This window comes from Pleurodeles waltl, chromosome 4_2, assembly GCF_031143425.1.
Source record: "Pleurodeles waltl isolate 20211129_DDA chromosome 4_2, aPleWal1.hap1.20221129, whole genome shotgun sequence".
NCBI classification, from domain to species: Eukaryota; Metazoa; Chordata; class Amphibia; order Caudata; family Salamandridae; genus Pleurodeles; species Pleurodeles waltl.
Window position 1 is genome coordinate 852,436,417 of NC_090443.1, and position 16,100 is coordinate 852,452,516.

General features: G+C 40.7%; 1 protein-coding gene across 5 annotated transcripts in view; it reads left to right on the plus strand.

Moving 5' to 3' along the window:
- The window catches only part of FYB2 (FYN binding protein 2), a 408,342-nt gene that overhangs the window by 231,419 nt on the left and 160,823 nt on the right, over nucleotides 1-16,100 (plus strand). For 4 of the 5 annotated variants that reach the window (XM_069232597.1, XM_069232596.1, XM_069232594.1 and 1 more), the window contains exons 6-7: nucleotides 13,184-13,298; nucleotides 13,392-13,429. In XM_069232597.1, coding sequence (XP_069088698.1) covers nucleotides 13,184-13,298; nucleotides 13,392-13,429 — 153 coding nt within the window. The remainder of the gene's footprint in view (nucleotides 1-13,183; nucleotides 13,299-13,391; nucleotides 13,430-16,100) is intronic. The other variant, XM_069232598.1, reaches the window with a different exon arrangement.

The window sequence follows — 16,100 nt, forward strand, 5'->3', positions numbered from 1 at the left end:
CAAAATTGAGAGAGAAGCCAGTAGAGTGGTACTAGCAGACAGATAGGTTTGTGAAACTTGCAAAGTGCCTGTTGGAGGATTTGAACTCCTTATTAGAGATAGTAGTCCCAGCTGATCTGTGGATAGTGTGTAAGGGGAGTATAGATTGGCCAACAAGACAACCAGGAGTGGAAATACACTCTGGAAAACCACAAACTGAAGCCAAATGGGATCAATCCAAACAACAACCCAAACAAACAACAACTGCTCTGCTTGCCATGGAGGATCTTAATATTACTAATACTGTCAGGTGGCATGCGTCAAGATTTCCTAAATAGTCAGATATACAATATGCCAAAAACACTGCAGTTATTAAAGGAAAAGAAAGATGCGCACCTAGTTTAAATATGTTGGTCAGTGGCCCAATAAGTAGAAATCTCACCCATCTCGCACTATAATATTAGCCAGCCCACACACTCTGGGGGTTATTACAACTTTGGAGGAGGTGTTAATCCGTCCCAAAAGTGACGGATATACCACCAGCCGTATTACGAGTCCATTATATCCTATGGAACTCGTAATACGGCTGGTGGTATATCCGTCACTTTACCGTCACTTTTGGGACGGATTAACACCTCCTCCAAAGTTGTAATAACCCCCTCTGTCTTCAGGGCCAGCCAAATAAACCTGCACCATCCTCTGGCTGTCACTTTGAAGATAGGTTACAAGGGGGGGTACCTACAATGAAACCTGCTGTACAGCACTGTAGTAACTAAGCAGATTATAGCTAGGATGAGAGTCCTAACATCAACAATGTAAACTTGATGTGCCAAGATCTCTGACATACTTAGCGCAATTACATAATTGCTCAATTTCTTGTAATTTAGACAAACTCAGATACACATTATGTAAAAATGTATTCAGACCAATGCTTACTATGCCCCCCAACTTTCCCAAGAAAGGCAATGCATTCTAAATAATTATTCATGGTACATTGCAGCAAAACGTGGTACATGACACAGAATATCCCTAATATGTTTTATGTGCCAGGACATATGACAACAAATATAACATCATGGTTTGCTAGATGGCAATCATTCTGATACAAAAATTGGCCAACTCTGTTGTAGAGACCCAGGTCTAACTCCCGCTCCAGCCAAAAGGAATCCTATCCAATCCAGATGTCTATGTGTTGCAAATGACTGAGACAAAGTACACTACCCATTTCCCAAAATCCTGAATCAAATGCTATTCATGAGTGGAAGCACATTAATTCCACTCATGAGTAGTGCAGAGTGGGAGGCAGACCTAGGCCTCTGCACTGTACTTGATCCATTTTTGCTTAAAGTATTTATGCAGCTTTCCAAACAGTGATAAAGTGAAAACACAACATAAGAAAAAGCCCACACCAGTTTAGGAAAATAGAGTACATTTTAATAAATAAATCAACAGACCAAAATAACAAAAATCAACTGGAGATATTAAAATGTAAAGATTTAGGAGAATATAACACCAAAAAATAACAAAGTGCCAATTGTAGATATTGCGCTAGACAGGGACAAAGTGACAAGTTCAGGCTGACCGTGATGGAGTGTGGCCCCACTACAAGGGACTCGTTTAGACATACTGAACAAGAGTACTATAAATCCTGGTTGTGAAGAGCTCTGGACTCCCACGTAGAGGATGCGTTGTGCAAGCAAGGCAATATGATGTTTGGGTCGGAGATGCATCACACAGCACCGGTTCCAAAGAGGCAGCATGGCTACGATGTGGGGTCCTGCGTCATTGTCAAGGATGCCGTTGACTGGGAGGGCTTGCGATCTGAAATAATGTTGCGATGTCTCTCTCACCGGCTGGTTCTGAAGAGGTTGCAGGAATTGCGGTGGGAAGTATTGCAGCGTGGTCAAAGTTGCCATCGACAAGACCTACATCGAGGATGCGTCATGCAGTGATGGTTCAGATGAGACTGCAATGCGTGGTCTATGCACTGGGCAAAATCCATGCAGCAGAGGCGATGTTAGTTCAGCTCAGGATTTCACCGTTCGGCAGGACTGTTGTGTCAGTTCTGCTAGAGCCACATATCGGATGGCAGAGAACCTTCAGGCCCACTTTCACGGGTCCAGATCTGGGGTGCCAACACTTAGCAGGGTAGGACTCACAGCTGGCAGGGTCCAGGTGCTGGGTTCTAGGTTATTTGAGGCTTCTGTCCCTGTGGGTTTAGTCAGGGGGCCAGCCAACTAGCCCTTGGCGTCACTCTGGGGTCCTGGGTTCAACAGATTTCTTGAGTCCTTCTCACCCAGGCAAAAGGACAGCAGGTTAGCATAGCAGGCCAGCAGTGTTTCACAGAAGCAGAGGGGAAATCCTTTCATCAGCACAGCAGTCCTTCTTACTGGCACAATCAACAGGTCCAGAACGATACTGAAGAGTTGGGTCTGAGGGTCCAATATTTATACCTGGTGCTAGCTTTGAAGTAGGAGAACGTTCTGAAGATTTCCACCCCCAGAGGTATTTGGAATTTCCTGCCTTTATTCCCAGCTTATCTTGAGATCACAAAAGATTAGTGTCAAGCCCTTTGTGTGCGCGCCCAGGCAGAGCTTTTGTGACGTGCAAGTTGTTGTAAGTGGTAACTCTTCCACCTAATTAACTCGTGGTGGTCTATCTTTCATTTGTCTCACTGACTGGCAGCATTTAGTCATGTGACCCAGACAGGCACCAGATCATAGACTTCAATTCACCAGAAAGCCAAGGGTAGCAGAAGTGACAGGACACTCCCTTTGACCTTCACTTTCACTTACACATACATACAAATTAACACTTACACTGTATTTCATAAACACACTTTTACTCACAAGGGTGCACACAGCATACATCTAAAAGCATTTTTTTTACTTAGCTCAGCTGCCATGGAAGGGCATATTCCCCCTAATTGGACTCCATTTTTATTACACTAATAGTGAATAATATATAATTTATTCACCAATATTTTTTTCAGTTGGAATTGGGCCAAAATAATTAACCAGGAAACTCAAAACAGGTATTGTGCATTGACTCCATAACTGTTCTAGAACTAGGATGTTACCCTGGTAATCAAAACAAATAAGTATGTTTTGTAAATAAAATATATTCGTAGTCCGTTGTGGAATGATTTTCTTTGTTAGCCAGTACTCTTTTGCCAAACAGTTACACCACTAACCAACCTGAAGTATAGTCTCTTAATACAGAAGTACATAATCTCTTGTTTTGCAGTTTGTGCAGAAAGGTTTATATGGTGACAGATCATTTGTGTTCCACTTTGATTATACACAGTAAATAGAAATACATTCAGTGAAAGTGTGTAGAGTGTTTGGCTAAATATTGATGCACGTGTTTTTTTTAAAACAATCAAGGTAGTGTTGCGTTTTAGCAAATAAGGTATCCGTAGTTTACTTTTAGGTAGGTTCACATATTTGGACATATCTATTATAGATCTTGTTACAATGAAACAATTCAAGCCACTGCTAAACACTGTTGGAAAGTGAGCGAAAATTAGAATTGTCAGCTTTGCCAACTAATAATAGCTGCGATTTGGCCTAGGAGTATAAGTGGCCTTGGGCAATAGAGATGCATATCTTGGCTAATACTAAAATCTTTTCATAGCGCCTCTTCGTCCTAAATACACTCAGTTCTTTATGGTGATTTGCTGCTCTTCATATATTCTAAGTCTCCATTTGAGGTTTGCTCTTAGAGTGTGAAAGTTTCCAAGCTCTGAATCTTCAGAAGATAGAAACCACTTCAGAACATGCATTTTATGGGAGTAAGAGCTGTTGCAAAGTATACATTAAATATAAAAGTGCAGCATGTGATCTCTTCAGTAAGGTATTGTGGGGTTTTTGTAGAGTGATGTTTAGTGATGTCTCTGGGGATGTTATTTTATCTACTAGGCATGCTGAATGTGCCCTTTGCCTAGTAACATTTTATTCTGCTTCATTTTATTATTTTAGAATAGCCACATTCCTGGTGGTGTTTTATTTTCTTTATCTAGTTGTCCTTTCATATAGGAAAGCACTACATTTCTTAGCACAACATTTTTTCACTGTGTGCTTTCCTCAAGGCTGCAGCGAGATAGGGTTGTTGGCACAAGTGGTACACTGCGTTTCTCACATTCATGGCAACACACGTATTTTTACGTGGGGACATTTTCTCACAACATCAGGTGTTTTATTGTAAAAACATTTCCCTGTCCCATGCATTTTAGAGTGAGGTTCCAGCCATATGACCACAACTGCATGCTTCTGACTTCGTTACAGCCGCGTGCTGAGACCGCCGGTTCTGTGGTTCACATGGGAATGCTGTCACGATTTATAACAGGCTTCTTCACTATTGTCATACTTGGGTATGGGGATGATGTCCTCCCAGGGTGAAATCCTAACGGGCGGATAAGGGCTTATTCTTCTGAGCTTTAACATAGCTTAGGTAGGAATTGCATATATTGTGCATAGTGACAGTATGGTGGGACCTTTCCCATGTTTCTCTTTCCTTGTCACCATTTTGCTTCTAGTGTGTTTATTCATACTAATTATTGCATTTCATGCCATTTTATCTAAGACGTAGCTAATTCAATAAATCTTATTGAACCATTTCTCTGTCTCGGTTTGTCTTTGTATGTGTGAGACTAATGTAACTGAGAGAAAAGGATGAGATCTGATCCACCACGGTTTTGCCTTATAAATCGTAATGTAATGCACCCGGTTGCTACAAATCATCCCTACTCTTGGGCAGAGATGAGTTGCTGCTAACTGGCCGGAAACTGATTAGGCTGACAGTTGTCACATGGCATGGGATTGGACTCTGTTCCCCGCAATTGAGGTGATACTACCGCACAAATCCATTGGTACAATGAGAGCCAACTTAACAGGGTGTTGATGTTCCTCTTCAATCTATAGGTATATATAATGGAGGTCACAGGACCAAGTGTGGACTATGGTGATGAGCATAACTCCTACAGAGGTTGATAAGGCTGAATACAATTGAGATGGTTAATATTATAAAAGGAAGAATTTGTGACAGTCCAAGTCTTGATGAGAAACGGATAGCCCTGTGCAGAGTAAATCATTATATGCAACCTTTGTAATATGTCCTATCATTATTCTTTATCTATCCAACAGTGTACATATTGAGAACTGGAACTGCCATCAAACATTGTATATGCACTGATTATGATATTAGTCTGGGATTTTTGAACATTGAATATTTTATCTTTCCGGTGCCATCTCTAATTTTCTTCAGTATGAAACGCCTTACAATTGCAATATGCTGTCCGATACATCATATCTAACCTGGAACTGACTTTAGATGATCTACTTCAAACCTAGAGTGTCATTAAAGATTTCTGTTGAAACTAAAATAGTTCCACTCCAATGTAGCTGACCTCCTAATAATATACTAAAAGTTTCCAACCAAATAGGTTATCTTTTAATTTAAATAGTGTTTATATATCTTCCTTGATGATTCTATCACAAAAAAAAAGAAAATCAATATATGTAATCATTATATTTTGTCTTATCTATTTTATATACCCACCTGTATACATTTTCAGAACTGAAACTGCCACCAAGCATCGTGTTAGTGATATTACTGAGCAGTTTATGACCACGGGAAATGTTATCGAATGTGTTCCTATCTCTTTGTTTTCCTGCGGTACTGACCATTATGCAATTGCAATGTATTATCGAACCCGCACTTTACAAAATTGTAGTTTCACTCTTTCGCTTGATCCCGTTCCAAACATCAACTCACAGCTTCAAAATGCTACCCGAGACATAACCTCCGGCGTGGAAATGATCTCAGATTTAGACCTCGCACCCTCTTCTATATTCATAATGAGTTGCACAGTGTTTTTACACTGCATCGAAACAGACTGCAGCCACATCAACTATAATTACTTTTACTTGACAAGATTTCTTGAGCTAATCTGCCTCTGTGCCTCCTACAGACCTCCCTAGCTTCTCCATCCGCCCTGATCTGTGTATTTCATTCTACACAAGTGTCTCAGCCCAGGATCGCGATGGAAAGTGGTCACCTCACAGGATCTCCACTGATACTTCTCCAGTTCTCCTTTCTGGAGAGACTGGTGAACAGGGCTCTTCAACATTTCTCTCTACAGTCTACACATTTAAAGTAGGGTAAAATGGGAGTTTGAAGACGGGGAAAAAGAGAAAGACACTGGATGCAAAGCACTTATCTCCGACGCCAGAGGCGTTCTGTAATAATGACAGTGCCTCTCCCTTCCCCTTGTCTGTTTATTCTAAAATGATCTTACCTGAAAGTCCGAAGAACTCAGCTGTTAATGACACTAGGTTGTATGAGGAGACCACCCCAATCTCTGGAGAACCGGATTTACACATTGGGAATCAGTGAGGAAACCGGCAGCAGCAGGAATATGAGAAACCGCATGGCAGCGGAGCTCTTGAAATTTCCTACATTTGGGCACTGAGAGGTTTTAGTGAATAAATCTTCTGTTTTCTGTTGACTAGGATATTCTCAACAGGGGCTGTCTTGACGTAGTTGTAAAGGGCATTTAGCAAGTGTGTGTCTGTGGTGTATACCCAATTGATTTGAAGAGAACAGTTTTTGACACTTTTTTCTTAATACAAGATTTTGCTGTATCAACGTTTATGGGTTCACATGACTCAAGGCCTGCTGGATGTGTTTGAGGACCACTGTATGGGCATGATCGTCAGAGGAGGTTCTTTTGGATCTATTACCTTCCCTAAGTAATGTAGCAACCTGTTCAGCACCTTTTTAATACCTGATATGGTATGTAAAACGTGAAAAACAAGGACCAGCTTGTGCGTCTAGCATTTTCCCTCTTCATTGAGCTCAAGAAACTCAAGTTTCATGTGGGCTGTCAACATTGTCCTATGGTTTCTCAGAACCTTCTAAAAAAATGCCCCTAATGAACAAAAAGCCTCCTTATTTGTGAACAACTGTTGATGAAAAATAGTGATGCTTTTCTCTGAAACGAATAATGTTCTTGAATAGCATGCCACTGGATAGATCTGCTGGGTAACTGGATGTCGCTGTGATGAAAAACGTCCCTTTTTTCAAACAATGAAGCATTGGTTTCCACGATAAAAGGACGTGAGAAATAACAATGAAGCGATATTGGAGGAGAGATACATTTCAGCTTTAATGAATGGAGCGCCAGTTTTTGGTCTGTTTGCCAGTTAAAAGGTTTATCCATATTGGTTAACTCCATAATAGATTTTACTATTTGGAAAACGTTCTCAATGAGTGGGCTGTGAAAGTATGCTAAACCATACAATGTCTGAATCTGTTAACCTTTCGGCGATGTCAGCCATCTTAAAACAGCATTGATTTTTCTCGGGACACATCTGAATTCCTTAATCTGAAATTAGATTTCCCTGGAAAAATAGCTGATTGGTCTCAAAAATCCAATTTTCTGACTGTAAGCCAAATACCTTTATTTGCATGATTTAATTAAAATCGTAACAAAAGGAAGGGGGGAAAGGAAAAGAAAAGAAAATACATGAGATTCTTCAAACTACAAAATAAGAGTCAACCCTGCAGGCTTTCGACACATATACTTAACACTTTACATGAATCTATTAAAACTGTTGTGGGTATAAAATCCCTATAAAGTGTTGTAAGATTTAAATTCATTAAGATATAAAGTGCAAGTAACTTTACTAAAGTAATAGAAAAATGCTTAATAACAAATGTTATTAAAATTATGAGGTACACAACCCTCGCTGACCATCTTCATCACATTCTTCCTTCGAGGTCTAGTCTTGGGTAATCCAGAGGGAACTTATTAGAAGGAGCAAAGACAGTGTGTTGCAAACCATTTTCTATAATGAGATCACGATGAAGTGACAAATTTGTTAGGTACTATAAGAAATTGTTGTCACTGAGGTTGAAGTATGAGTAAGACTCTGTGCACCTTCTTTGTCAGACTGTGCCTTCACAGTCACACCTAAACAGATCCAAAAAAAAGTTATTGGAAAATCATAAGCAGCCTGTGAGAAACTTTGCATGCAGGGTTAAGAATTTTACCAGTTTGCAGTTTTCTGACTGGACAAATAAAAATCTGTTCCAGAATTAGAGAACTTCTCTCTTCAGATCTTGGTGGTGTTCCAGTTGGTCTGACAATACTAAGATATCATCCGGATATACGACACTAACATATCCAGTATATAGTGGAACATATTATTTAGGAAACATTGGAAAATAACCTGATATTCATAATGCCTATATTTGGTTTTAAAGGCCATTTCCATGTATTCCCTTATTTAAGTCTCATCTGAGTGTAGGCTCCCTGTAGCTTGCAGTGCAGATCAATAACATTCATAAATATGATGCTGTGGCAAGGCATTACCCCTTCTTACCAAAAGACAACTCAAAATTCTTGATCGGTTTGTGGAAAACTAGGTATTCTTTTCTTGCAGGGCAAAGCAAGTTAATGGTTGGCAAAAATATCCCTCAGGTCGGAGCCACCATTTCTGACAATAATTAGATCTGTGGTTTAATTATTCATCCGCCATGCTTGATCATTTGATTGTGTTTCATAGCCACATTATTCCCATATATAAAAAAGAAACATTGCAGAATCAATGGCATCTAATGAAAGTAAGTGATTTACTATGCCTATTGTTCAAGAGTGATATCACTGGTTTAGCTTCCCATTGCACATCAATTGAAACCAAAGGAATTCCACCAGTGCCAAAAATGGACACAAGTCTTTTCCTGAAGAAGGTTTTTTTTTAGCAAACCAAATGCATTGTCAATAATGTAACCACATGTTCTACACTTTAATATGGCGGTTGTCTGCGTCTGCGTCAAGCTTCTGTAACCGGAAGGCGTATGATTTTGACGCATTCCCAGGTTTACTTGTCTTGGTAAATCTGGTAATGCGCCAAAATCTGGACTATGTTATATTATGTTAGATTTATATAGCGCATAGCTGACCTCAGGCTTCACAGCGCTTTGCGGCAGAAATCTCCATCAGTTAGGCATAAGGCGCAGGTGTTAGAACAGCCAGGTTTTTAAAAGACGACGGAATGATAATTGATGTCTGGTCTGCTGAAGGGAAAGAGGCAGTGAATTCCAGAGCTTAGCTCCCTATTTGATTTTTTTTTTTTTTTTTTAGGCGGTATCACTGCTAGTGCTGCTGAAGAAGATCTAAGGTGTCTAGTTGGCTCATTAAAAAGTAGCTAGGGAGTGTAGAAGCGAGGGGACCCTTGGTATAGAGAGCTCTGTAAATATAACAGAGCATCTTAAACTTCAATCGTTGCTTGATAGGAAGCACTGAAGAGCCGTGAGGGCAGATTTAGCCGAATGATGTCTGGGCAGATTAAAGAGAAGGTGCGCCGCCATGTTCCGGAGCACCTGCAGCTTCTTTTTCACATAGTTTGGTGAGCCTAAAAACAGGGCATTTCTGTAGTCTAGTCGTGAGGTGATAAGTGCTTGTACAATGAGCCTCTTTGCGATAAATGGGAGGACTTTGAAAATTTCCCAAGGAGTCTGAGTAACCCGACGCAGGTAAAAGATAGATTTTTTTGCCTGATAGTCCATGGTGAGCCATGGGTCTAACCATACACCCAGGCTCTTGATGTGGTCCTTGGGGGGTGGAAGATCTCCTAATAGGTCCAGGATAAGTGATACTTGAGATGGGAGTGAATGATATTCCATGATCAGTACCTCCGTTTTTTCTCCATTCAGCTTGAGCTTACACTCCGCCATCCAATTGGAGACCGCCCGTAAGCAGAGGGCAAGCTTAGATTTAAAGGAATCATGAGAGGAGGAGGAGGAGACTAAAAGCTGGGTGTCGTCAGCATAGGACACTAGCGAAAGACCTAAGGGTTCAACTATTCTTGCCAGTGGAATCATGTAAATATTAAAAAGCGTAGGGCTTAACGAAGAGCCCTGCGGTACTCCCCAAAGGCTCTTAAAACTATTTGAGAAAAAGGAGCGATCGAGAACCTGAAAGTTCAACCATCTTCTACTCTGGAAGTGGGTCCCCATGGTTGTAAACATTTTTTCCTAGGAAAGCTCACATGGGGTTAAATTTTCACAAGTAAGCTCTTTAGTTTTCCTTCAGCGAGGAACAGTTTCTCACAAAACACAAAGTGGTACCCCTTTTCACAGTGCAAGCATAGTCCATCTTGTCTTCAACTTTCATTTTTCTTAGAAAGTCTTTAATATGGACCCAATCTCCATATCAAGTTTTTTTCACTTTTTTTTATTTTTTTATATCCCCGTGTATATGCAGGTAAAACCTGTTGAGAACCCCAACTCTTCTCAGTGCGCCAAGAGCACTGCTAAGGTTCAACTTGTAATGCCACATTCATTAACTCAGTGGGTCACTTCACTACCAATGAGGGGACATCTTAAAATCCATCATGCATGCCATTAAAGAAAGCAGCAGCTGTTGCCTCATCAGTCCAATTAGCCTTAATTTGGAGATGTTGTAAACAGTGCTTAATTTGAACCAGTTGCTGGTAGAGCCCATCTTCACTCATTTATAGGGGACAGGCACTTATTGTTTCCTCATCAGATACTGACTGAGAGCAGGAGACAGGCAAACAAACACAGGAGGAGGGTGGAGGAATATGTTTCAAAAACTGTCCCAAAGGGAAAGAGCAGGAGCCAGCAAAATTGAGGTAAGGGGGCAAGGAGGATCTGGTAGTGGGTAATAGAGCCATGAGATGGATTTAAGATGACACAGCCTTGGTATTTAACACACTGACGTTTAATTGCACTGACCGCGGGCTTCTGAACAGAGCTTTGGGCCCAAGCACTCATTCTTTTACAAATTAAGTACTTGTAAATAACTTAAGTAACATAATTTCTCTATTGCACTGATGTTAGGCTGATATGGCCAGCCTGTGTAGTCTGCTTATTGTTGAAGATCTTCAATAGAAAACATAATCTTTGTAAATTGCTGAGTTCAAGATTATTATTGCTAATCAAAAAAATAGCCCAGGTCAAGTATTTCTTGGTCAAATAAAAATGAATGACAGACATCTTTGAAATGCCAAGGGTTGCTTTAAAAAGGAGAACTGCCATCGTGCCATAAATGCCTTTGGGTTATTTCTGGCATGCTTCTCCACAGCAGCCATAACCATAGCTGTAGCAAGAGTACTTCTATCCACAGGATTTTAATGCCCAACAATGGAAACTGAGGTCTAGTGTCTTGCTTTGGTGTCAAAATTAGGAGACGCTGACGGTGATTCGCATTGCGCTATATGTTCTGTTATAGTGGTCAATTAAAAAAAAGTCCTTTCTTTTCTAGCGACTGTAAGGTCACCCTGAATAATTCCAATAGCGTGGGCCATTTTCTGAAGAGGATTAAAATTGAGTTCATATCGCATTGAGCCTGTCGCAACCCTAAAAGAGTGGAGGGATGCAGATTACAAACTTTCCAAGGAGACTAATGAATGGACTCGCGAACAATTTTTGCCACAATAAGCACAGTCTTCCCAGTGGAAAACAGGTGTCTGGGAATGGAAAGACTGAATAAACAGCTCTTCTCTCTAAAAACACAGGCCTCGTGCTTGTTTCAAGATTTTGGTGTCGCTGCCTCTCTTCAGAAAGTGGATATTCTGTGAGCTGATACATATGCGGAGTTCTCGTTATAAACAGCCTCTTAATTCCGTCGGGACGGGTGGTAGGGTGGGATTGAAATTATAAAATCTGTGGTGTTTCTGCAGATCAGTTTATTTTCACATGGAGACTCCAGCTGTTGAAAGCTGCGGAATCTCCTTTTGACAATCCAGGGAAAATGAGGAATGACCAAGGAAATGTTACCCATCGTTTCTAATTGAACCTTCGGCGTCCAACATGTAATGTCCCTGATTTTCCCCACCCCGGAGATACCAATACCTCGCCGCCTTTTCGAAGGCACACGTAACTATTTGAGAGACACTTATTTCAGGTTTACTCTGTAGATTCTTACTGGCAGTTATACAGGGAGGGATTCACCACTTTCCTACTGCATATACCAGCTTGGGCTCCATCTGATTCTGGAGGTTGTCTTTTTTTTTGTGGCATGTTCTTTGTGGAATGAACTGCCAGGGGACATAGCTTGCTTATGCTATTAAACAACAAGAACATAAAGCACACCTTTTTAGTGGATAACCGCGATGTTTCATATTCTGTAGCGCCCAGATGACTGTTGAATGATTATATGCATGTGGTTTATAAAATAATAAAAAAATACCTATGTGTGGTGGTGCAAGAGCACCAAGAGTACTACGTCTTAAGGGCTCCTTGATTTTGCCCTGGAAAAGATGCCCATCAGATTCTCCCCTCGAGTCTCCCTTCAGAGTGTCATTTAGACAGGAGGATTGCATAAAGAGTTTGTTTCATAGAAAAATTGATTTCAGACCACTACTTGAATGGAGAAAAAAATGTGTTCACGAAAATCCATTTTGGGGCACAAAACCTTTGGTGGTCAGGACACGTTTACCCACCCGCAGCAGTTTGTAAACATATCGTTAAGAGGCCAATAAGCAAAGAAAATCATCACATTGTTAAACGTTTTGTAGGTTTTACCATCTCACATTGATTAGAAACCTCCATGCGTGTATTTAAACATTTCACTGTCCTTAAGCAGTGGTATTACACACACTTAAAATACTCTTGATGATAAAATCAAATTTGCACTGTCTTTGACATAGCTCCTCACCCTACACCACCAATTCTTTTTAGGCCTACTTACACATGTTCTCTTTTACACACTCTCACACACACTCTCACACACACTCTCACACACACTCTCACACACACACTCTCACACACACACTCTCACACACACACTCTCACACACACTCTCTCACACACTCTCACACTCACACACACTCACACACACTCTCACACACTCACTCTCACACACTCTCTCACACACTCTCTCACACACTCTCACACACACTCTCACACACACTCTCACACACTCACTCTCTCTCTCTCTCTCTCTATATATATATATATATATATATATATATATATATATATATATATATATATATATATATATAGGTTTGGCAGACATAGGTCAATATAACAAAAACAGAAACTCGCCTGTTGGCAGAGATAGCAATTGCATCTAAATGGCGATAGGGGTTTATGCTGAACAGTTTAAAGAACGACAAATCCACTGAGCAGTTGGTGTACTATTATTTGTTGGTGTGCTTCTGTTTTTCAGGTGACTATGTATCTTTAATTCCAGATAACGAGTTAAAATCTGTAAACAGTAAAAACCTGCAAAATGAAGCGCTGGAAGACTTATATTATGACGTGGACGGCATAAATAGTGAACTGTGAGTAACAGCTTGCCAGTATATTTGCTAGTAATACATTATTATAGAGTACAACATTCTTAATAATCTTCTGTATGTTCGCTTATTTTCCAGAAACCAGATGGAGTCCTCCACTTTTACTTCAGATAGTTGTAAGTATCAATCCTGGTTTGATCAGTTCGTTTTGTCTTTAAGTTCACAAATACTGAACAGAATAATTGTTCACATATGTGTTAACTTGAAAAGGTTAAGGGGTTTAGAAATGAGTATGCAATATGTATGAAAAATAGAATAAAGCAAATGGTGTACCATTGAGGTATAATGTTGGCATCCATTTGCATGTGCTGCCAATTATATGCAAGTTAATCTTATGGGTTGCAGATTGCAAGATTGTGTGAAGGATTGAACAACACAGGACCCTTGCATCTTACTCCATTGATCACAAGCCATGTCCCCCAGGCTGTGCAAACCTTGTGAACACATCCCATTAATTTCTCCACCAATGTATTCACCCATTGTACAATCCATTTGCTCTATCTCAAGTCTGACAGTGAACCATTCTGCATCACATGGAATCTGCAACATCACAGCTGGATTGGGTTCCACGGGGCAACATTTGATCACAATGTCATTTATTTTTCTCAAATCTTGGACAATTCGAACCTCCCCACAGGGCTTCTTCAAACCCTTTATCGGTAAATTACATGGCCTGCTCAACACTCCTTTCAAAATCCCTTGTTTCACAAATTCTGCAATTTTTTGGGCAACCTCTATAAGGATATCCTGTGGCATGTGATACTGGGGAATCTGAGGAAAGATTGCATCCGGCTTTACAGGAACTTTAACTGGCTCAACTCCCTTTATCAGACTTACTTCTTTACCTGTCAAGTCCCACACTTTCTCTTTGACCGTTTCCTGTAAATCAGGAGGAAGCTCCTTCATTGTGAACACTGGGAAGAAGTTAATCAGGGGGTACTCCTCATTTATTGTCTCACCCTCAGTCTCCCGAGCTGGGTTATCCTCATCATCACTATTTGTCTGTATCTTGATTCCATCATTTGAGCAAGTAATCAAGCATCTGGTTTTACACAGCAAGTCTCTTCCCAGTAGGGATGCTAGACTTGAATCACACACTACAAATTTGTGCAATCCCTGGAAGTTGCCAATTTTAACCTGAACTGGTTTGGTAATCGGGTTAGTCAAATACTGATTTGCTACTCATACAATCTGGACTGCCTTTCCTGAAAGGGGCAAATTTGGAAACTGCAGTTCTCACTGTAGAGCGTGTAGCTCCTGTGTCAACCAAGAATGAAACTCTGTGACCCATGACTTTTCCCTTCACGTAGGGACCTTTCTGATCTACTTTTGAGGAAGCTGCAAGGAGACATTCCTCCTCATCCGAGCTCTCACTCACCCAATCATTGTTTATTTCATTCTCATTGTGTAACAGGAATTCGTTTACTGTGTTATTACTTTGGTTAGATCTCTGACCTGCTATGGAAGCATCACCTGTTGCCGTTCCATTGGGGCTTGAGGTATTTGGATTTGCTGTCCAGGTACAAGCTGAACCTGCTATTACATCGGCTGCAACTGTCATTTGTACACGCAGCATTTGCACCTGCTGCATGGGTTGAAAATTCTGCATCTGATTGACATTATTCAGAAAATTCGGATTATGATCTCTCATTCTCGGCCCTCTCCTGTTTTGGAACAAATTGATGTAATTTGTTTGCTGAAAGACACCTTCCTGCACCATCATCAGACACTCCTGTTTCCAATGTCTGACCGCTAGTGACAAGGCAACAATTTCTTCATTCCCTTTACATCATTCTGAACCACTACAGTATTCAAATCAGGACTTCGATTCACATTACCTCTGCGACCTCTACCTCTCATCTGATTTTGAAATACCATGTTTCCCTGCTGCTGTTGCAGTGGAAAGTTTCCCTGCATCCCTGTTTGTGCAGCTTTAATCTGCATCATCATCGCTTTCTCTTTCAACTTTCTCTGCTTCAATTCAGTCTCATCACTACAGTAGTTTGCATACTGCAACACCTCATCAATTGGCTTTGCCTGCCATCAAATCAAATGACTCTTAGTCTTCTGGCTAATTTCAGGTCTGAATCCTTCCACAAATCTGACACACAAAATGAATCGTCTTTCGGCTCAGTTGTTTCCGTACCACTGTAATGCTTGAACGCCTGCAACAATCTCTCATAATGCACATGTATTGACTCTTCCGCTTCATGAGCTGTCCTGTCTGTCCTCAGCCAGTAGATGTTCTTGGGTGAAATTCTAATCATCAGGAATTAATTCACTTAATAGTAGTATTTCATTACCTCAGAAAATGGCGCACCTGTAACCTGGTCTCTCTCTGGTCCTTTTGTCAACCAATCTATACTCCTCTTACATTCCATCCACAAATCAGCTGCTATCTCTAATAGAGTGTTCAGGTCCTCCCACAGGCACTTTGCAAGTTTCACAAACCTGTCTGTCTGCTGATACCATTCTACTGGCTTCTCTCTCAGCCTGGGGTAATCATTTGTAAAGGACAGAATGTCACTTCTGCTCCAAGGGACGTGAACAATAGTCCCTCCTGGAATCTCCCTCATTGGTAAAATGTTCACTGGATCCTTGTCCTGCTGCACATTTGCAGTCAGGTCTGTGGAATACCTTTTCCTCTTATCTCTTTTGTTTACCCATCTGCCTTCCCTTTTGTTTAATGCTCCCCAAGTCTGGGCACTTTGAAGCAACTCCCTAAGGTGTGCCTTCATGCTGGAACATCTTGTGTTCAAAATCTTTACTCTCAAAATCTAACCTGTA